Source organism: Cydia fagiglandana, chromosome 9 (genome assembly GCF_963556715.1).
Source record: "Cydia fagiglandana chromosome 9, ilCydFagi1.1, whole genome shotgun sequence".
Taxonomy (NCBI): domain Eukaryota; kingdom Metazoa; phylum Arthropoda; class Insecta; order Lepidoptera; family Tortricidae; genus Cydia; species Cydia fagiglandana.
In genome coordinates, this window is record NC_085940.1 from 7,771,961 (window position 1) to 7,795,588 (window position 23,628).

General features: G+C 38.9%; 1 protein-coding gene across 1 annotated transcript in view; it reads left to right on the forward strand.

Moving 5' to 3' along the window:
- The first annotated feature begins 295 nt into the window (after nt 1–295).
- Nucleotides 296–23,628, forward strand: part of LOC134667281 (transmembrane protein 94) — a 49,601-nt gene continuing 26,268 nt past the window's right edge. The window contains exons 1-19 of the mRNA XM_063524620.1: nt 296–539; nt 1,074–1,330; nt 1,791–1,898; nt 2,837–2,985; nt 3,752–3,904; nt 4,738–4,851; nt 5,403–5,497; nt 5,994–6,213; nt 7,903–8,094; nt 10,237–10,421; nt 11,061–11,184; nt 11,684–11,818; nt 12,872–13,017; nt 13,811–13,941; nt 17,298–17,374; nt 18,111–18,310; nt 20,645–20,746; nt 22,762–22,894; nt 23,438–23,584. Coding sequence (XP_063380690.1) covers nt 433–539; nt 1,074–1,330; nt 1,791–1,898; nt 2,837–2,985; nt 3,752–3,904; nt 4,738–4,851; nt 5,403–5,497; nt 5,994–6,213; nt 7,903–8,094; nt 10,237–10,421; nt 11,061–11,184; nt 11,684–11,818; nt 12,872–13,017; nt 13,811–13,941; nt 17,298–17,374; nt 18,111–18,310; nt 20,645–20,746; nt 22,762–22,894; nt 23,438–23,584 — 2,775 coding nt within the window. The 5' untranslated portion in view covers nt 296–432. The remainder of the gene's footprint in view (nt 540–1,073; nt 1,331–1,790; nt 1,899–2,836; nt 2,986–3,751; nt 3,905–4,737; nt 4,852–5,402; nt 5,498–5,993; nt 6,214–7,902; nt 8,095–10,236; nt 10,422–11,060; nt 11,185–11,683; nt 11,819–12,871; nt 13,018–13,810; nt 13,942–17,297; nt 17,375–18,110; nt 18,311–20,644; nt 20,747–22,761; nt 22,895–23,437; nt 23,585–23,628) is intronic.

Here is a 23,628-nt window from a genome sequence, read left to right on the forward strand (position 1 = left end):
CTGAGACACCGTCTATATATATATATTATGTCTATGCTTCAGCCAGAATCACGTTTAAATATTTGAATTCAGTCATGGCATGAACTTAATTTGTTTCTTGATTTAATAGAAAAACGCTGTGTAACGATATTTATTCAAGTCTAAATAAAACAAAAACTGTTCTTTTCATGCATGTTGCATTATATTACATCATTTTATAAATTAAATTTTAACACTATAAAATTACAAAAACTTGACATTAACACTAAGAAAAGTTTCAGAACGTAACATTATCAGTCAGCTGAGATTTATTTGTATCTCAATCGCAGTACCTATAAATAATCTAATTTTAATTATATGGATTATGGCACTTAATGATTATAACTAAATTAGTAATATGTTAATTACTAGAGTGATAGTAAAGATGTGAATTCGTAACAATATAATAGTAACATGGATACCCGGCAAGCATTAGGGTACTCAACCAAAGCGGCTCTCATTCAACTCCGAGATGGAATCCGTAGTGTTATCGAGGAGCACAAACAGAATAATCAGACCGGGTACGTGTTTACATAACATCTATAACACCCAACACTCATAGTCGCTGCGTAGTAACCCTCAAGTTTCTATATTAATTAACAGGTTAACTTTGAAATTGTTTTGTTACAAAAATAGAATACTCTGCCTTATCAAAACAGCGGCAGATCCCAAACGGTTTTGGATATTTGCTAGTGGCCATTTGTTGATAGCATAATTCATCTATCATTGTGTGTTTGAGATTCTTGTGAAGTTATCATTATCAACACTCTGTTATTAATATTATGTATACATAATCAAAGTTACTTTTATCAATTTATTTATGTGTTATAAAACAAATATATAAAGAAGTACCTGGACTCACTCTTTAATTGCCGTGTATCTACATACAGACTGTTCAGAAGTATTAAAATCGTACTTCAGTAATTTCTCAGTTGAATGAGACTTTGTACATAGGTTAGAAATACCGTAATAGACACATCATATTCATCTATGTCCATAGGGTAGAGACACGTTACATTGAAATTCTAATAAAATATAAACTTTTTTTATTTCAGATATGGATTTATCAAAAATATTATATCATTTTCTTCGGAGAAGGTGTTGTTGTCTGGCGTAGCATACACAATCACATTATTATATATAATCTGCCTTATTTTGACATTTTTTCTTGGTGACTATGTGAAAGCAGATGGCTATTTACTATTGGAGGCTCTGTTCCTTTTTGTGATACTGATAATTAACTTTTTGGTAGCACTTAATGAAGAATATTTATACAGAAATGAAATACCTCATAGAGTTAAGAAAGTTCTAGGTGAGTATTTATTTTACACCAATTTAAAGTTATGTATTGAATGTTAGCGGAAAAGTTTAGGATAATTTTCAAATGTGTATCTTTTTAATCAGACTGACAATAAAGAAAAATGTCCGTAAAATCAACTATAACACAGTACTTTTGTTATCAATGAGTAGATTAAAGTCAATGGTAAGAGATAAGTTTTTCTTATCAACAAAGGTTATCAAACATATCTTGATTTTAGGTAATATTAAATTTTTATCAAAATGGACATATTGATTTGTTAAAATTGTTCAATAAAACTAATACATTAAATACATTCATCATTTTTAAGTACAAAGAAATTATCTGTACATTAAATACATTCATCATTTTTAAGTACAAAGAAAAGATGTTATCTTCAGGTGAAGGGAAAAGGAACCTTTTTTTCCCCGAAAAACACAATGCAAACACAAACAATTTTTTTTTATGTTAACAGAAACACTGGATGATGCCATCGATAGGTCAATATGGAAGGAAGGGCATTACCCCCACTTGTGTGCCCCATTCTCTCCGTGCGTCATACTGCAGTGGACTTACAGAGATGGTAAATACTAGTACAGTCGCCATCAGATATATTGGAGCGGCCAAGGTGCTCACAAATATCTGAGCACGCCTCTATTGTCAAGGCGTTAGAGTGCGTGTTCAGATATTGTGGACACCTTGGCCGCTCCAATATATCTGATGGCGACTGTACTTGGCAGTGTAAAATCAGTATAATATCAGTATTTTTTACATTTTCTGTCTTTGTGATCTGGCGAGAGCGGTTTCCGTTCCTTCACCTACGCACCAATTCGAAAAAGATACTGCTTATACTGGTAATGACGTACCAGAGTATTGCAAGTAGTAAAAGGGTAAAGTATGGCCACGGACTGGATCCACGCGGGCGTCGCCACCCCGCTCGCCGCGCCGCGCGCCACGTGCGTCCAATCCGCAGCCTAAAGGCACATTTACTTATGTCTGCACAGTTCCATTGGTACGATTGGCACAGGATGACTAAAACAAGACTTAATCGTGAATGACGTGAATATTTAACACAAGCCATAGGTTGGAGCGAGACACAGCGATCGGATCTTTCGTTCTATGGTTTTCGCCTTAGCCAAAGCCAGTCGCGTAAGGTCGTGGCCAGGACGTTAGGCCGCGGGCTAGACGCAAATGTTGCGCGGTGCGGCGAGAGGTGAATCTAGGCCATTCATAGAGGCCTGTGCACACCGGCTGCGTGTGCGTGACGTGCACGTGCGCGTGCAGCGTTGTAGTATACAGATCCATATGAGAGACTGCACACCGCTTGCGTGACGTGTGCGTCTGCTGCTCCAACATTTTAGCGCACGCGCACGTGCATGTCACGCATACGCAAGCCGTTGTGCCCAGGCCTCAAGACTGGCCTTGATTTGCCGCTCATGAGACGCTTGCGTCCAGTCTGCGGCCTCGCGATCAGACCGCCTTCAGATCAAATGAACCACCATTCTTCCATGATTTACAAAGGCATGGTGGTGAATCTCCCATGGTCGCTGCTGGTGGAGGGCGATGTTGTGATGCTAAGGCCCGGGCAGGAGGTGCCGGGGCACTGCCGCGGGCTGGACCCCGATGACCCGGAGCTGTTCTTTGGACAGACCTTTCAGCCTAGCTCACAGGTAAAATCTGTTCAAAAACTCACCGTTTAACTAGTGTAACTAAATACCTATAGTTGGTCAAGCAAATCTTGTCAGTAGAAAAAGGCGCGAAATTCAAATTTTCTATGGGACGATAACCCTTTGCGCCTACATTTTTTAAATTTGTCGCCTTTTTCTACTGACTAGATTTGCTTGACCAAGTATAGATGCTTGTAACATGAAGTTTGCGTACCGTCACGAGTTCATGATTATAGTGTTGAGGCCCACCATTCAAAATTTTCCTATTTTTATTTGAACCGTGTTGTATAGTAAATTGGGATGAATTTTGTAGTTATGTTTGAAAAAGCAATGAAACATAATAATTGCTACTTTATTTGGTTTATGAAAGGTTCTAATTAAGTACATGTTATTTTTCACGTTTAATACGATTTCCCATTTAAAACAGTTTTTTTTGCTAGGTCCCCTCAGAATCGTCTTAAACGGGTTGTACTGTAGGAACTTGAAACGGAGTGTACGTGGGCCATACTAAGAACTATTATATAATCTGTGGCCATACTGAAAGTTTCTGGTTTCTGATATATGAGACGATTTATTTTTTCTAAGTGGCCAGTTCCAGGAATTTTCAGTATGCCCTAAGTACATTGTAATGCACACTGGGCCTTATGAGGCTACTCCTTATACCACAACTATCGTGACTTCTCTTCCTTCATTCCAATAGCAAAGTAATTAACAATACCCAGTACTCAATTTGATCTCTAATACGATATTAATAAAGTCTGTATTCCAGTACAAGGAGAACTTCAGCACGCCGCGCGTACGCGAGCCGCACCAGAATCGCTCGTACCGAATGTGCGAGACGCCCTTCCTGAAGAACCTTCGCCTGGCTTTGGAGCAGGCCACGTGCCGGCCACGCACCGTCTTTGAGAAACAGAGGTACCTGGTACGTTATTGATGCATTATTTATGTAAAGTATTGTTAATTCCAAGGTCCAATTCAATTAGGTCCAAGACCACCGGTGGACGGGAAGCAGCGTCCCTCAAATTCGGTGTACTCGACTGCGATCGCCAACCCGCCTGCCAAGCGTGGCGATTATGGCATTCACCCCCCATCATACAGATAAGGGGGAGGCCTATGTTCAGCAGTGGACGTCTTATGGCTGAGATGATGATGATGATTGTCAATTACGCTATATGAATTGAATGTTCATTGTAGTAGTTTTATAGTTTCGACGCCAAATTGGAACTTAATACACCTTTTTTTAACTCCGTTAACTTCGGGGTATGGCTAAGTACATTTAAGGAAACTAAAATACCTACTACTTACTAAAAAACTAAGTAAAATCAAAACTAAGTAAAAACTTAACCTTTCGAACGCCACGCCTATTTTGTGCAGCGCGTCATCGTGAAAATTGACAAAATGCACGAAGGTTGATATTAGGTTGTAGCCGCGCGCGTCAGTTGACGTCTTCTGATGTCAATGGGTTAAAATATCTAGGTGGCATAAAACGGAAATCTTGATGTTTGCTTTTATTTATAGCATAGGCTAATAGAATAACACTCACAGTTTCACAGATACCGCTTTATGAAGCGTTCATGAAGACTGTGAGGTCACTATGCATAAGCGCTCTTTGCTGGTAAAATATATACTACCTACACCGGGACTCAAATACTTATTTGCATCCATTGCATCTTATTTATACTACTGCCACAACAGCCAATGTTAACCCTTATAACTCAGTTAAAAGTTGTAATTTATGAATTACTGATTTTCCAGTGCACAGTGAAAATAATGGAAGGCATAGCACTGCCCCTAGTAATACTGCTGGTCGTGGTGGCGTCCTTCGTGCGTCACGTGTACCAGCTGCCCGGCGTCACGCACTGGACAGAGGTGAATAATAACAATAGGGAATATTACGCAAATCACCGCCTCAATTTCGGGCAGGCTGAAAACCAGCGCTGAAACCACGCAGTAATGGCGGGGCTTCCAGCACATTAGCTGAGACTGTCCTATTGTTACATAACTCACGTAGATGTAATTGAGCTTATTTATACATAATTATATTGTCTAGGTTAAGTATAGCTTAAGAGTGTAAAACCAATTGTAATTTATAACCTTTGTTGTGGCAATAAATGATTTATCTATCTATCTATCTATCAAATATCTGCGTAGGGTGCGCCACTAGCACAAATCTTAACGAACTATGTTTTTCAATTATTTCTATTGTTGGAGTATTGTACAAGGTACAATCTTCATTATATCCCTAATTAATGCATTTAAACAGGTCACTCACTTTTTTGAGTCGAACAGAAAGCTATAAATGTTTCGCGCCAAAACGAGGAATTTCAACAGGAGCACATGTAAGACTGGCGCAGATACCTATTTAATATATCTGTGTCTCACGGAAGGTCTACAATTAATTATGTTCTTTTTCCCTTCAGGTTTATTTCCTGCAGACTGTGGCCGCGTCGCTGCCGCTCCTGCAGATTATTTTCCCTGTCGTGTGGGTCGCTCTCAACTGCTACGGAATGGCGCGGTCGGTACCGATTTTTACAAGCTTTTATTTAACTTGCCCAGTAAGTATGTATGTTGGTGTGGATCGAATCTTAAATACATTTAAACAGGTGAAAAACTTGTAAAAAGCTAAATTTGACCCACTTCCCGATTGCCGATTGATGAAATTATTGCCAAAAACTTTGATCGAAACAGTATTTTGAAGTCATATAAGACAGAATAATAATGTTGCTAGTGCTGTAACAAAAATATGGGACGCTATCTAGTTAATTTGTTATTGTGACTGTAATTGCCACAACGCCGCGCAAGTGCGAAGAGTCTCCATTTCAGCTTGAGAAAAACTGTTTTTGTACATGTTTGGCTTTTCTCGTCGCATTATTCAATCGATTCTCTTGAAATGTTATGAGCATTTTCATCAATTATATGAACATTGTATAGCGATTATTTGCTAAATAGCGACATCTATGACTCACAAAGTCGTGAGAGCCACTAGTTTATTAGTTAAAATTCGCTTTCAGGTTCAAACTCCTTTCTGAAACCCGCCAAAAGTACGTCCGTACGAAATCCTGCTCGATATCAGAGGATGCCAGTGACCCCCTCATTAAAGCGCTCAGCGAATCCAACTTAAAGCCAGAGAGTCTCAAGTCTCTGTGGAAGACGTTCTATAATATCCTGACGGGGAAAGAGGACATGGTTGTTCGTACAGCGAATATTGTGCATGTGTTGGGGTCTTTGTCGGTAAGTGTGATTCTAACGCCCACTTGCACCATATCACTAACCCGGGGTTAAGCGGTTAAACCGTTAACCTAGTGTCAAATTGTACCGGTAACCATGGCAACTCCAGGTTTAACCGGTTAACCCCAGGTTAGTGGAATGGTGCAAGTGGGCCTAAACAGTCTAAACTCTTAGGGGAAAATATTCATAATTCATAATTCTTTATTGCGACCATCGTACAGTATAAGTAGATGTCAAGTATAATATATTTACAATGTCTCACATGGACCTTGTAAGGGCACAGCATAGCTTACTTATAACATATTATTATTAATTTGTTTCTATTGGATGTAACATAATTATTAATTGTATTGTATGTGGAATTATAGTGTGGAAACCCCCTTAATAAATAAGTCAGCTACCCTTTCGCTGGATTCTTTAGCACCTTCTATTTTTTTAATTGAGCGGATACTGCTCAGGACCTAGCAAAGTGGCGTGCTCTTGTGTCGGAGGCCAAGACTCACTTTGGGTCATTGCGCCAGCCAAGTAAGCAAGTAAGATATAATCTTCGTACCGTGAAATTTGACGCTTCACTGTGGTATTACTAGGTACCTATGAGTTAGTTAACTTCCTAAGCCGACTGTGGAAGGATGTCAGAGTCCAGCAAATCTGAATCTCAATTAGCTTCTTCGTCCTCATCATTTTTGTCATTCGGATTTAAACTTCGCACCTGATGATAAATAATAATTAACATAACGTATTGCGGGACAAGTTAGTAAATCACCACTGGAAGATATTGCTCAACGGCATTATATCGTGTAATAGACATGGGAGTTAGGACATTTTGCTAAAAAATAAAATAAAAATAGTACATTATTGCAGAGGCCGGGAAAGGGCAATTCGTGGATGAGTTTCGATTTTGTCGGACGACGCGAAGCGGAGTCCGACAAAGAAGACGAATCCACGAATTGCTATTCCTGCCGAGGCATATATAGTGCTTTTCTCCAAACATGCGAGTAAATAAGCTAAAATAATTATTATTTAAGCATCAAGCATCACTCAAATCAAACCTTCACATCCAAAATGTCAAAAACAATTTCCCTCTTTAATTAATTTTTAAAAGTTAAAAGCACTAACTTATTCTGCCATTCAGTACCATTCAATATTCGTTCATTCAATATAATTGCGCAATATAGTTTGTCAAACCAACTTTTCAGTCAGTAAGAACCAGGAAAACTATACCCATCCTTTTCTTTTGGGTGCTAGTACTAGTGTAAGACAAAGATAGTATGATTCTCTTTGTCTATGTTTGAAATGAGAAAGTCCTTTGACAAACTATGTAAGCTTTATGAACACGGATGAGATTTAAAAAAAATATAAAAATAATCTTTGATTTTATTAAGCAGTATTCGCACGATCATACACGTGAAATGATAGCTGATCGGGTCGTGTAGAAGCGGCTCGCGGCAATAATAATTGGCTGTTTGCGTTTTTTATTATTAAAAAGTAAAAAACACTACAGTAATAAGTTATTACTGTAGTGTTTTTTTACTTCCCGTCCGCTAGAACAGGACAGCTATAGTTTGATGTTTTTTAGTTAGAGTTTGACATTAACGAAGAACTTCCCGTACTATTTTTGCTACAGTAAGGTGAACATTTCCGAGCATATTGGAGAAAATAATATTTACTTATAAAGATATTTTTTAATTGCAGGCCCTATGCTGCGTGGACAAGAAAGGCATTCTATCCTGGCCTAATCCCACAGCGGAAAAGGTGTTCTTCCTGCGCAACTCAAATTCCGCGTCCGCCGCGTCCAGCAAGACCAGTCTGGCCGGCTCCATGCGACAAAGCCAGACCAACCTCGAGCAGGAGCCGAAACCGAACGAACCGTCTACTATCGTTGAGGTGATTTCATTATATATGTATTTTCATAGATATCTATGAAGATACGTTATTGAACTTCTTTGTGGTCACAGACCAACCCCTATAGACCGAGCTTATAGGACGACTCGCGGTCACCGCACGTATGGTGTATAGGTCAAATATAAGATTGCTCGCGCGCCACTCCGATCAGTTGCGCCCAAGATTACGACTTATTAGCAGTGTGCACGAGTCTCAGAAAATAAATCGTAAACTATTGAATTCATTGGGAAATCATGGGATATTGCAGCATAAAATGGTGTGGCAAGTCATCTAAGACTTCTACTTACAAAACAGATGGAATAACATCCCACTGGAAAGTAAAATTCATTATTTCATTGAATAATGTTTCTTGTCCGCGGGGTTCATTTTATACTGGTCACTAAGCAGAGGCGCAGTAGTCCGTCCCTTTTCGTCAACTTGAAAATGCAATGTGCTATCCCTTTCCCTTTCGACTAGTGATGTGACGATGATGGTTTCGTCAGTTGCGGAAACTTCGTGCTTCGTCATGCATGCCGTATTGTACCATTTTAGACATAATATGTAGGTAATATGTTTTTAGAATCCTCTAGGCCAGCGGAGCCGCATGTTATAAGTTGGACCTGATGATGAAAGACGTGCGAGGGAACTCTGTGTTGGTTTGTAATAGACATATGTTGTATGGGTTTTTTAGAATCCTCTAGGTGAGCAGTTAGGTCTCATGTCACGAGATTGACCTGATGATGAACTTCAAAGAAGTGCGAGGGAACTCGGTGTTGGTTTGTGATAGACATATGTTGTATGGGTTTTTTAGAATCCTCTAGGTGAGCAGTTAGGTCTCATGTCACGAGATTGACCTGATGATGAACTTCAAAGAAGTGCGAGGGAACTCGGTGTTGGTTTGTGATAGACATATGTTGTATGGGTTTTTTAGAATCCTCTAGGTGAGCAGTTAGGTCTCATGTCACCAGATTGACCTGATGATGAACTTCAACGAAGTGCGAGGGAACTCGGTGTTGGTTTGTGATAGACATATGTTGTATGGGTTTTTTAGAATCCTCTAGGTGAGCAGTTAGGTCTCATGTCACGAGATGGACCTGGTGATGAACTTCAAAGAAGTGCGAGAGAACTCGGAGTTGATTTGTAATAGGCATATGTTATTGGTCCATTTGAATATGTTTTCAATACAATCTTCTATGACCTTAATAAAAGGGACAAAAAAAAATTTATGATATTTTGGCGACACTTTTTTTCTCGTATCGAAAGAGATTGCGATTCTGAGTGGAAATAATATAAAATTTCTAAACTTTAAAATTCAAGTTCTGGGTACTTTAAACAGAAATGCCCTAATATGTTAAGTAAAATTTTCAGGTACTTTGTTAAATTACTTAATGAAATATTAAATTATTCAATATAATTATTAAGTAAGTTTACTCTAAGTATACTAAATTGGTAACAATTTTACCACAATAAATTTCGGTATCACTAGTAGCAGTACCCACTAACTGTAATGAACATGTCCCATCCCTACGCTTACACCAGTATCAGCGCGCCATGTTTGAAACGACCAATCGCAACGCCGTGAGCACCCCTCCCGCACCTCACAGTTTGGTGATTTGCGTCGGGAACAAAATGAGCAATATTAGGTTTCTAGAGGCGGTGTTCTGTGTTTGTGGTACAATAGCGTTTGATTAAGCGGTTGCGTTAAACAAACGGGTTTACTGCGATATAATTTCATTGTTTTTACCTTAAATTCCGACCCGCTTGTTTGTTGTTGTTGTGTTGTTTCTTTGTCGTTTGTAGACCGGTTTGTGTAATTAAATATTGTGTACAAAACGCGATTGCGTCACGTTTTGGTTACATCCTAAAATTACGCAAGCTAAAACATTAATACTAATTTTTGTTTGTATGTCATGAATGTTATGGCTTAATGCAGCTTGACTAGCTTTATTGGGGGTTATGCCAAATATTAGTGAATCAATCTCACAATCACTGAGAAATCACTTACATATTAAGTGTGTCCTTTTAGCCACGGGATAGTTAGACATCAAGGTTTATAGAAATTTTCTTTACATGTGTCTCGGTTATTTCTTAATATGTAATTGGAAAAACTCATTCTTGAATAACGTATCAATATTTTGTTCCCAGGTTCTAGACCTAACCCACGACCAGAACGCGCCGTTCTGCGTGGAGTTCGACGACCAGCGCTGGCGGCAGCACCTGGCGCGGCTCAAGCCGCTGGGGCTGGCCGCGCTGCTCAACACCTGCGCGCCCGCGCCCCGCCACACCTACGCGCACTTCTGCGCGCATCTCACGTGCGAGGCGCAGTACAGGTGTGTACCATTACACCCTATCAACGAGTATGCTTTTAATTACACTGTAATCGGTAGATTTCCGATCAACTTTAAAAAGTAATGATGTGTCATCGGCAAAAAGAACAATTTCACAAAGATTTTCTACTACACATGTGAAATTATTTATATAAACCAAAAACAGGAATGGACCCAAAATAGAACCTTGTGGCACTCCTAATTGGACTACAGTACCGCTAGACCGGGTTTTGTTTACAACAACTGTTTGTGTTCTGTTGGTAAGGTAAGAAGACATAAAGTTTAGGGCATTTTCTGACAGACCATAGTGTTCTAATTTCAAAATGAGCGTTCCATGATCCACACAATCAAATGCTTTAGAAAGATCACAAAATATGCCAATTGCATCACAAGAATTTTCCCAAATATCATAAATATGTTTAATAAGTACCGAAGCAGCATCGGTTGTGGAACGGCCCTTTGTGAAACCATTTCAAACTTTGGACCACCATTTTCTGAACATGTTTGTGGCGATCGGCAAAATATTATTAGCGTGTGACGACAGCTACACATACGTTTGCGCACGCGCTGGTCTAAATTAAGGATGTGTCACTCTATTATCTATTGTAATGAATCTTATTATAAATGGCCATTTTCTTCCAGCGAGGATCTAGTACCGGTAACTAACCGCCGTTGTCTCTGCGAATTGGCGAAGCAAATAGGATTCACTGAGTCTGTGGAAGATTCCTACACCATCCAAGAGTGTCTACCAATTTTCAGGCATTTAGTAAGTGTTTAAAGATTTGGACTTGGTTTAAGCGTTTGACACAGAAGATACTATACTTACGCAAATACTATACTTTCATTAAATCAATAAATGAATTGGACTAAGAAGCATTTTTTATACCTCTTGTTAGGAGCCGCGTTATTCATTTCTGAAGCAATGATAAGATTGGTAACGTAAAAAAAGTTGATAGATTAGTTACCAAAAGCAAGAAAAATGTTGGAGTTCCACAAGGAAGCATATTTGATCATTTACTTTAAAATCCATTATTATTCAATGTTAGGTATGTTCCATTCAAGTCTAGCTGAAGTTTAGATTTAGACCTGTGCCGGGTTTATCAAAAGCTTGTAACTTGTAATACAAATGGAAGTCCCTTTTTGACAGCTTTTGTTAGAAAGGGACTTCCATTTGTATTACAAGTTACAAGCTTTTGATAAACAGGGCACTGGTCATTTATGAAATGTTGACTTGTAATTATTTACTCTGGTATTCGTTTTCACAGCAAGCGGACACGATACGTCGTGAGACGCGTTTCGTACGTTCCCTACACCTGAGCACACGCGTCAAGGTGCCCCTTCCACACATGCTCGCAGTCGTCGTCAAGGATCAGGCCAACCAGCTGCAGATGCTTACACAAGTGAGTGCAGCGTATTTTTTGCCAATTTAAATTTTAAAACATGCGAACAATTAAAAATATATGAGGATATTAAAACCGTTTAGACGACAACGGTTTCACACACTTGAATTTTTAGTCGCTCATGGCGACATGTTTCGCATGGTTGGCATGTTTGAATCGGATATTAAAATCATTGCCGATGGAGTAATAAAACCGTCCGATATTGCATGCTGCGCTAAAATTACTGCGTAGGCGATAATGACTAATGATAAATGATAATGTGGTCAACATTAGTATTTTATCGTCCTGCTGCCTACCGTCCACAAGGTTACAAGGTGTTGCGGTCAAATCTGCCAGCCAAAGAAACCAGGCTCTATTATATTATTTATATTTAGGTAGTAAACAGCAACCTCATCAATATCCACATCAAAAAATGTTATAACGAAAGTGATCCGTAACAAACTGACCAACAATGACATCTTCTCTGTCGTATCGCTCATGACAGAGCGACCGTGGTCACGTTGAGGCGTCCGCATCGATAGTAGAGGCGGAGGCGGAGGCTCTTGGCACGATCTCCCGCCATCTCTCCCTGTTAGCAGACTGTCTGGCACAATCAGATACGCGGTTTCACTTTTGTTTGGTCAGTCCAACGCATAGCTGATCTGCCGCGCGATCTGGTTCCTTCCACTCTTCCTTGTACGACCAGTCGCTCTATGGAGTCGTTATCTCGTCTAGAGACATGTCTACTGCAGTATAGGCGACTGTACCAGGGGTGCGAAACTCCTGACTTCGGCCAAACTCGCTCCGCTCGGCTCAGCATCGCTCCGAGCAATTATTAGGGTGGGCACCACTTGACTTCCTTTTGCGTGCACGACCACACATAAGATAATCACTTGAATTTTGACAACCCTAACTAGCCGAAAGGGATAGTGCCATATATTAGAAAGGGATAGCGTGATTCGACCCTGAACCGCTGTCAAACTTCGGTTTTGTAGGAAGTTTCCTTTCTGTACGGCAGTTCTATTATTTGTTCTGTGACTGTTCTACAACAATGATATATCTGTCTCTTTTCAGGGCACAGCAGACATTATACTAGACTCGTGCGTAGATTACTGGAATGGGCGTGACTTGACGCCAATCTCGCCGTCTGACCGCAAGAAGATCATCGATTTCTACCAGCGCAATTCGCTCACGGCATACTGTACTGCTTTTGCTTACAAGTAAATAAAACATGTAATGTATTTCACCTGCATTAAAGTATGACCATATCTGGCCAGCGCGACACCTAGCGTGGCATTGGTGAACCATTTGCGAAAATTACTTTGGTTGCTCGTATAGAAAATAGTGTACTAACTAACTCAGTACAGTCAGCAGCAGAAGTTGCTAAGCAGACCAGGTGTTCTAAATGATCTTGACGAATAAGAGCGTGTCAAGGTAATTTTGAACACCTCGCCCGCTTAGTAACTTTTGTTGCTGACTGTACGACCGTTTACTATGCGAGCAGTTCGCAAATGGCGCACTAATCACCTATTATATCTGTGGCACTATCGGCGCATTCGACACATCTGGATAGACGTATAATGTATAAGGGCCCCCCCACATCTGCAACGGCGTCTTTCGAGCGTCGGCGTCTACAATTCTATGGCCGCTGCTCGACGCAACGTCGTCGCAGCGTCGACGGAACTGCGCAGCGACGTCATTTTCCATAGCGCTGACCAGACGCCAACAGACGCCGACGCTCGAAAGACGCTAGATGTGGAGGGGCCCTTAACACATTCAGTGCCAGCGCGAGCTACGCGCTACGAGCGTAGCCGATAACACGGGAAAAACCGTATGTAGCGAAAAGCGCCTACGAACAGTGAACTCCCCTAGGGAGTCGCTGGCAGTTAAAGTGTTAAGAGCTTTCTGAAACCTAAAAAGTCAATCAGTTTTCATTGTGACCTTGAGGTATTACGCCTTCACAAAAGATGTTTAAAAAAAATATACTGATACTATCTCTTTCATGAACACCAGACCGTTGACCCGCGGCATCTCGCCGTCCTTGTCACGCATGTACCTGGAACTGCCGGCAGATAGTCGGCAGTTGTATGCGCCCCATTCCCAACAGTGGGCAGATGCTCCCGCCTTACATTTTCACTCCACCGGTGAGTAGAATATTTTAAGGACCTAGTCAGTGGTAGCAGGCGTGGCTCACTCCGCGATTTCTTCGCTTTGCAACAGGTAGCTACAAGTACATCCGTTCCACACCAATTTTGGTGGCTAGCCATAAACCGCGCGTGGCGCTGTCGCTACCTGATCGCAACAGACGCTTTTTGTTAGAGAGTGAGTCTTCTACTAGTACTATTATTTATTCTGTGGTAGTAGGTATAGTTTGGCAAACCTTTATATTAGTAGTATAAGTCTCTTGTTTTAATTTTTAACTAGCAGAAACGTCTGCGAACGATGCTAAACTCTCATGATGTATCTTGTGATGACTCGCCTATTTTGGAAACAGTTAGACTTATCATTTTTCAAAACACTTCCTACATTTTGACGACCAGTCTGGCCTAGTGGGTAGTGACCCTGCCTGTGAAGCCGATGGTCCTGGGTTCGAATCCCAGTAAGGGCATTTATTTGTGTGATGTCACAGATATTTGTTCCTGAGCAGTGCCGGATTTAGACATTTGCCGCCCGTAGGCTATGCTGATTTTGCCGCCCCTATCCGCCTCGCTTATAGGTTTTTTAAAGTACTTTCCTGTCAGAGGCGTTTAATTTTATAGTACAACACACCATAGCCATATTAAAATGCATATAAGGTGACGTCACAAATGTCACATTCTAGATACAGATTTATATGGGCCATTTTTGTCACTCATTGACGATGCAACCTCTTTATATTTGCCTGATCTGATCGGTGACCGGTGGGTACCGCTGGGTTTTTGGCCATTGAGAATCAAGGTGAGGCATTGGCAGTCAGGCTGGATATAGCTAAGGAGTTCGGTCGGGTCTGGCATTGAGTCTGCTCGAAAGACTATGCAATACAAATGGATCGCTAGCTTTTTATCCGGTAGACGCATATGAGCCGTATAGTAGACGGAAGCTACTCCGATAGCGTGGACATTACCGCTGGCGTTCGACTAGGTTCTGTGATATCATTCAATAATATGGTCAGATGGGTCACAATAAAATGTAGTTAGTTAAAAGAAAACGCGAGCGTAGCCAGCGCGAAATTTTTTCGAGAAAATAGTACGTAGGTAAATTTTTAGGGTCCCGTACTTCAAAAGGAAAAAAACGGAACCCACACTACCCCGAAGATACAAGAATCGACGACCATCCCAAATTTACAATGTAGTCAGATGGGTCACAAACAATGTAGTTACTAAAATGAAAACGCGAGCGTAGCGAGCGCGAAATTTTTTCAAGAAAATTGTAGGAACATTTTTAGGGTTCCGTACTTCAAAAAGGTCTTGACATGACAGAGGGCGGCAAAATCGACAAATTATGCTTGTTATTTAAATTTTACAAATAAATTCTGGTCTACCCTATCTGAACAGCACATAAAATATTTTTTGACCCAAATTTGCCGCCCCCTAAAATCTGCCGCCCTAGGCTTCAGCCTACTCAGCCTAGTGGTAAATCCGGCACTGTTCCTGAGTCATGGTAGTGTTCTATATGTATTTAAGTATTATATATTATATATGTCGTTGTCTGAGTACCCACAACACAAGCCTTCTTGAGCTTACTGTGGGGCTTGGTTAATCTGTGTAAGAATGTCCTATAACATTTATTTATTTACTAGCTGTTGCCCGCGACTTCGTCCGCGTGGACTCTTGAACATTTTACATCTTGTGTACAGTCAACGGTAAAAATATGGGTGTACAAATCATTTCAAAAATATGTCACATAACTCTTATGTCAGTGAAATAAGAACTATGGGACATATTTTTGAGTAAGTTGTCTACACCCATATTTTTACCGTTGACTGTACCTATAATTTTCATCGATGCAAACTTTATAATACAAACTTTTAATATAATGTTAATGCCCTTTTACCAAGTTTGAAGTTCCTAACTTGAAAGCTTGAAAAAAAAATGTTTGGTATTCATACAAACTTTCAACTCCTTTTACACCACGTTAGGGGATGAATTTTCAAAAACGCGGAAATGAGTTTTCTTGTAATTTAATTTAATACTTTTTTGCAAAGTTTCAAGTTCCTGGCTTAAAATAAAATTTGCACGAACACGACGAACTTTCATCCCTCTTTTAACCCCCTTAGGGGTAGAATATCCAAAAACGTTGCAATTACTTTTTTTTGTAATCATCTATTACGCCTTTCTAAAAAGTTTCAAAGCATTTGTAATGGATTCTAACTTTCGACCCCTTTTTAATCCTGTTAGAGTATGAATTTTACAAAACGCTGAAATTACTTTTCCTGTCTTTTAATAATATCTCCAAACACAAAGATTCAAGTCTCGCGTTCGAAAAAAAATTTGATATCCATACAATCTTTTAACCCCTTTTTCACCACCTTAGGGGATGAATTTTCAAAAACGCTGAAATTAGTTTTCTTGTATTTTAATAATATATCGTTTAACAAAGTTTCAAATTCCTAGCTCAAAGGAAAACTTTAACCCCATACAAACTTTCATCCCCTATTTAACCCTGTTAGGGGATGAATTTTACAAAACGCTGAAATTACTTTTATGGTCTTCTAATGATATCCCCAAATACAAAGATTCAAGTCCCGCGCTCGAAAAAAATTTTAATATCCATACAAACTTTCAACCCCTTTTTCACCACCTTAGGGGATGAATTTTCGAAAACGCTGAAATTAGTTTTCTTGTATTTGAATTTGATACGTTTTTACAAAGTGTCAAGTTCCTAGCTTGAAATAAAATTTGCACCCGAAGACGAACTTTCATCCCCTTTTTAACCCCCTTAGGGGTTGAATTTCCAAAAACGTTGCAATCACTTTTTTTTGTAATCGGCTATTATGCCTTTCTAGGAAGTTTCAAAGCATTTCTAATGGATTTAAATTTTCAACCCCTTTTTAACCCTGTTAGGGGATGAATTTTACAAAACGCTGAAATTACTTTTCCTGTCTTCTAATAATATCCCTAAATACACAGATTCAACTCCATCACTCGAAAAAATTTTTGATATCCATACAAACTTTCAACCCCTTTTTCACCACCTTAAGGGATGAATTTTCAAAAACGCTGAAATTAGTTTTCTTGTATTTTAATAATATATCTTTTTACGAAGTTTCAAATTCCTAGCTTAAAAGAAAACTTTAACCCCATACAAACTTTCATCCCCTTTTTAACCCCCTTAGGGGTTGAATTTCTCAAAATCGCTTCTTATCTCTTGTACACTTTATAAATGCAATCTGGTGTGCAAATTTCAACTTTCTGGCTTTTGTAGTTTCGGCTCTGCGTTGATGAATCAGTCAGTCAGTCAGTCAGTCAGTCAGGACACTTGCATTTATATATATAGATAATATTTATTTATTTTATTGCAGATTCGTTATTATTCAACGAGGTGACAGATGACGACGTAATTGATGCTGATGGATATTTCGACATGCAATGCAATCAGGTAGGCTCCATAATTATGTTCATAAAGTTTAGTTTAACTCATATTCTTATACCATTCTATTATTCTATTCACCCGTGTGATAAGGAATGAATTCGAGTATACTCTTCCTAGTGAAACTTCTATTTATATATTATTTTCCTTTCTCATGATGGTCATTAAAACCTGACCGGGAATATATATATATTTTTTTTTAATCTTCGTATTTTAAAGGGAACCTTTATCAAACGGGACATGTCGGCTCCGTTGGGCCTCTACATTACCTACATGAATATATGATCACGCGCCATGTTGCGGAATTTCACTGGAACTATTTTTTTCATACTATACTTAACTGTCACGCTATACATGAGAATAACAGCGCCCTCTTGACAATATCATATTATATTACTGGTAGTCGTGCTCTGACGTCTCAACTTCGACGATATTGATAATTTTTAGTGTTCAAAAGTCAAACTCAAAAGCAAGCTTACTCTTGTTTTTCCTCGTGTTTTCTAAATTGGATTTGCTGCGTAACAATTTATTAAGTAAATCTGTCCGGATCAAACCAATTCGATCTCTTTAGGGCTGATTCAGACGATATGAGAACTCGCATGCGAGTCTCATACCGTTGCGGGTTTTGATCGGTCGGTTGAATTGGACTTAACCAATAGTCCGCAATGTAGTTACATTACAACTAAAATCGCATGCGAGTTCGCGCGCCGTCTAAATCAGTCCTAATTCTATATGTACTTCACAGGTATTCATAGGCATGGTAACGATGCAATACCAGGCCCAATCCGACATGGTGGAACTGATAGAGCGGCTCGAACGAGCCTGCATCCGCTTCGTCCACTTCAGTAAAGAGAACGAACTGCGTTCCAGAGTATTTAGCGAGAAGATGGGCCTGGAATCCGGGTGGAATTGCCACATATCGCTCATCAGCGGGGAGACGCCGAGGTAAAATAGACTTTAAGAGTTCATGATAGAGTTCTTATTGGAATCACTGCATACGTGTTTATGATTAAGTTTTTATTAGATCATACAATATCTCGTCGTTAATTTTTAGCAAAAAGGAGACGCGAAGATAGAGAATATTTGGAATGATTGAACTATAGCTGGAATAGAATCACTAAAGCGGACTTTGGGTTGTTTTGAGACCAGCGAGTACCTTAATTCATAAGCAAGACTAACTAAGGGGTTTAACTATTAGGGACTTTGCATTTTGGACTCTCATGAGATTGTAATATGTATTAGTGTCAAAACATAGGCTACGATGACTGCCCATCAGGCGGGCCGTATGCTTATTTGTTGTACCACCGATTGGTATTAAAAAAATCGTAATCCTCGTTCATTGGTGCATCATTCTCCAACAGAGAGCAGGGTTATATAGTTTTTACAGTCAAAGAAATATGTCTAGTGATACTAATGTCATAAAAAACTTTTTCTATCTCAAAAGAGGCTTACAGGGAAATATGCTTAAACATATGATCAAGTTTGTGCTCTAACAAATGGGCTTTCAATGAATAACTGTCATTCTTCATCCAACACACAACAGACAATTTTAGACCGTATTACCCCTTCATTTGGTTCAATTTACTAGTTAAACTTTCTACGTGTGTTATTTTTTAGTGTGTACTTATTGTATATTAATCGTTGTTGTTTTTCATAAATTATTTTATTTGGCTTTGATCCTCTATCTATATGCCATATAAAATCTCTCAATATTAGGGCTGATTTAGATGGCGCGCGAACTCGTATGCGATTTTAGTTACATTGAGGACTATTGGTTACATCCAATTCAGCCGTCCAATCAAATACCGCAATGTAATTAAACTCGCATGAGAGTTCTCGCACCATGTAAATAGGCCTTTACTGACTCTCTTCTTAGAGTACCTCGATTTGATCAAAATCTGCAAGTACTAAGCTTTTTGTTAATGACAATAAATTAAAACCAAAATATTACTTTGCTAATCCGCGTAAAAAGATAACGTGCTAGTCAATCAGTGCTAACCCGTTATACTTACTTGCGTATTTTTTGCATGCAATTAATTTTCCCACCCTCCCACCGCAAAAATAAATACGCAAATAAATATAACAAACCACCACCAAAAGAATAATACTCGACACGTGTTTCGCCTCTCTACGAGGCATCCTCAGGAGCCGTTGACGGTCTGACGTCCGGCAACGGAAACGGATTCCGTTGCCGGACGTTATTTGCGTATTTATTTTTGCGGTGGGAGGGTGGGAAAATTAATTGCATGCAAAAAATACGCAAGTAAGTATAACGGGTTAGCACTGATTGACTAGCACGTTATCTTTTTACGCGGATTAGCAAAGTAATATTTTGGTTTTAATTAATATGGATTTCCGCAAAGTAACGCCTGATTCTATTAACTAATGACAATAAAACCATACAAAAAGTTCACGCTTTCCTATTATTGATTGTAAACAATTTAGATCAAAGCCAAATAAAATGATAATCTTTTTCTACAGGTGTTAAATCCTAATGTTTAGCGTGTTGCTTACTTGGCGATGCAAGCTATATGCAAACTGCAAAAACCTTCGATACCATAACATCGACATGATTCTTACAGTTTACAGTAAGTGTCTGTAGAGGCAGCGGGATTTTGGGACCAATCATGACAGTAAAACATTTAAAATTAACCCTGGATTGGGCAAAGGGAATATATTTCCTACATTATTTTGAACATTATCTCTTTTACATAAGGTTTAAAATCTATGAAAAAACTAATGACCATAAAAGGGGATGTGTGTGTAACTCTTGACAATTACAATAAAACGGTATTGTTTGTGGGATGCAGATTGTACTAAAAATATAAGTTTGCGTCCAATTATTGCCAAGAATAATTTGGACTCCTAAAAATTAACGGAGAAAAACTTAAGTCAATAAGTCAGACACTAAAGCTGCACTAAAATTCCTTCTATTAAAATACGTCCAAGGCATTAAGTCTGCTATTTGTACAATTGAATGAAGTTTAAAAACATAAGTTAAACAACAGAAGAAAACAAACAACTTACAAGAAACAAGTTTGAAGGAAAATATTGTGAGGAAAGCTGCATACATCTGCGAAGAAATTCAAAGGTGTATGTAAAGTCCCCAATTCGCGTTAGGCTAGCGTGGGGACTATAGCCCAAGCCCTCTCGCGCATGAGAGGAGGTCTGTGCCCAGCAGTGGGAGGTATATAGGCTGAATTATTATTTTATTATTATTAACATGGTTGGTCCTTAAATCGCCCTGTCCATGGAAGTTGACCGCGCCGCGTGTTGCAGCCGAACCGCGTCTCCGCTGTCGTCGCAGACCCTCGTCCGCCCGAGGCCCCTCCAAAGGGCCGTCGACACTTGTGACGCGGTCAGGCTCGGCTTTTATAATAGGTTTGTTTTATGATGATGACCGTTGACTGTCAGTACTCCTTTCCTTTCTAAAATATTACACTGCTTTTCCCACTATAATTAAGTTTACATACAAATAACGAAGTTACGTAATGTGACTTGTAAATAAAAGAACACCAACTTATCTCAATTGGAGCTGAACAACCACCTTCATTGGTTACATTTCGCTGGCCCAGTATTACAGGGTTCTATGTTTCACTTTTATCGAACTGAAATTTGAACATTGTCCTAGTGACGTTAAGTCAAATTTCGACTATCTTGAAAATTTAACATAGAACCTTGTAATAATATATTAGGCCAGCGATTTGTCGCAGTGACTAAAATATTTTTTATGAAGGCCTTTACTGAAAAAGAAAACGAAGTTAATTTGACCTATTCTGTAACAGTAGTAGAAGAAGATTTTAGTCATCCTAGTTAAATCCGAATCTTGATCACGAAACGCAGTACTCAGTCAATTGTCAACATCTTTAATTAATTTCTCTATTAATTTTCTAAATTGTTCATATTTGGGTATCGTCTTGGGTCGTACCATTCGTTTTTCGTCAAGTTCTTAAATTAGTCCTATTCTGCTTTCGTTACGCATTCTACATTGAAAGCCACCGACGATTGTGACGAATGTAGAATGAGTGACGAAAGCAGAATAGGACTAATTTAAGAACTTGATGAAAAACGAATGGGACGACCCAACACGATACCTACCCATATTTGTTCTGAGTCCGATTAACTAAAGTAGGTATTACCTATTATTAGATTGTACACTCTCTCAATTTAGCACTGCACGGCATGACTAGACTGTTTTTGATGCCTAATCCCAACACTTGCGCCATTCGAAACCAAAACTGATCTTATAATATGTGTGTAGAATTAGTAAATTACCCAACTATTGTCCCTACACATATTAATTTATCTGTAGACTATTTACTATTACCTTTTATGTTACCCTCTCAGTAGATGATGTAGTCGGACTATTGACGCATGCATCATTTTTTTTTGTCCAACTGTATGGCATTTTAACACGACTAACTTACACGACATTCATAGAATTAACCGAGCAATGACTAATAGCATTGTACACCGTATTACGTAGATAATAAAGATCAAAATCGATATTTGCGTAGGTACATCTGTTCGTGCATTTTTTTAAACAATATTTAAATAGGATATTTAATAAAATATAATTTACATACATAAATTAAATAACTAAAAATTAATTTATAAGACTATATAGCACGTACAAACACTCGCTCTGAATTCCATAGGTGCAATAATTTTATTTGTTTTTCATTCAAGATAACATAGGTAGTTTAGATATTTTCATAACTTATATTTCAGAGCCAGTGTTTATAATGTACTTAATTTATATAATGTCGGAACGCTACTGCCGGAAGATATTGGGTATATAAGAGCAATGGCGCATAAAATTATCATTAACCATAATATAATAATACAAATATTATTTTGAGATTTTGTTAAAAATTGAAAAGTATATTTTGATAACGCAATAATTATCTAAAGAAAAATATTGAATTAATATACATATATCCAATATCTACTGTTTGTACTACGACATACACTTAAGTTTACCATTCTTTAACCTTTTGACCGCCAAGAAAGTCATGCCAAGGACGCCAACGACGGCTAGAGCCATCAGCTTCGCCGATGCAATAGGGACTTACGCAGGACTCCGTAAAGTTCAATTTTGCTTAACCTCTAGCCGCCCAGAGACCTATAAAAAGGTCTCCTGTTCCATTGTAATTTGAACTTTGTGTTGACAAAATAAAAATTTAATTTTGCTTGGCTAGGTTTGACGTATGGGCGGCTAGAGGTTAAAAATAATCGTGATCGCATGGGCTCCGGGGTACGGCATATTTCTTTGCCGTCTGGCGTTCAAAAGGTTAAACCTTAATATTGCAAAGAAATAAAGACTATACTCCTGGACATTTCATATGATTAAAATATTTGCTTAAATAAAATCTAATCTATATCAATGTTACTAGCACTAACATGGCAGCTTCAAAGGCACTATCCATGTCGGCCCCTGGAGCTATAAACCTAGACCATAGCACCGTCAAATTCGACAGCGAAATCAAAAAAGCCAGGCATTCTATCACCACTCACACTGGGCTCAAGGTATGTCAAAGCAATTTTATAAAAACTGTATAAAACGTTGAACCTTTTAAAAGCTTAAGTTCCAAAACTTACCTATAAACATACGATTCAGAACATAATCCCAGCTTAAAAGTTACATAATATCTGAACCATATAACGAATATATTTAATTCCAAAAGCTACCTCTGCATATATTACATGCATTATATCGGGCCTGTAGTGTGAGAGATTTGAGGCCACAAAAAAGAACATTGTATATTTATCATTCATTGTTATTACTATTACCAAAACAATCGATCTGTTATTAAACTTATTATACTCAAACATCAATCTAATTTAGTGTGACTCTGATTGATGCTTATTTAACGCCACCCAGAAAAGTATGAATAGCTCCATTTTGATTCCTGAATGTACTTTGAGATCGCCAAGAGTTTGCCACTAGACGTTAATTCAAATATATATCTTGTAAATCAATTGCAGATCTCTTTAATGACAGATCTATTATTTTGCCATCAGACCATACTAACCACACGAACCCCAATAATCACGTTCCCTCGCAAACAGTTCCAACGCAGCAGTATAGCGACATCGCACCCGTCAGCAGACTCGCTTCTCGACTCGGACTCGCCGGCCGACGCGTGCCGCTCGCTGTCCTGCCTCACCGACTCCACCGACCACTCGGCGCCCGTCAACTTCGACATGAGCAACCGTGTGAGTACATCACACCAGCAGTATAGCGAGCACCCGTCAGCAGA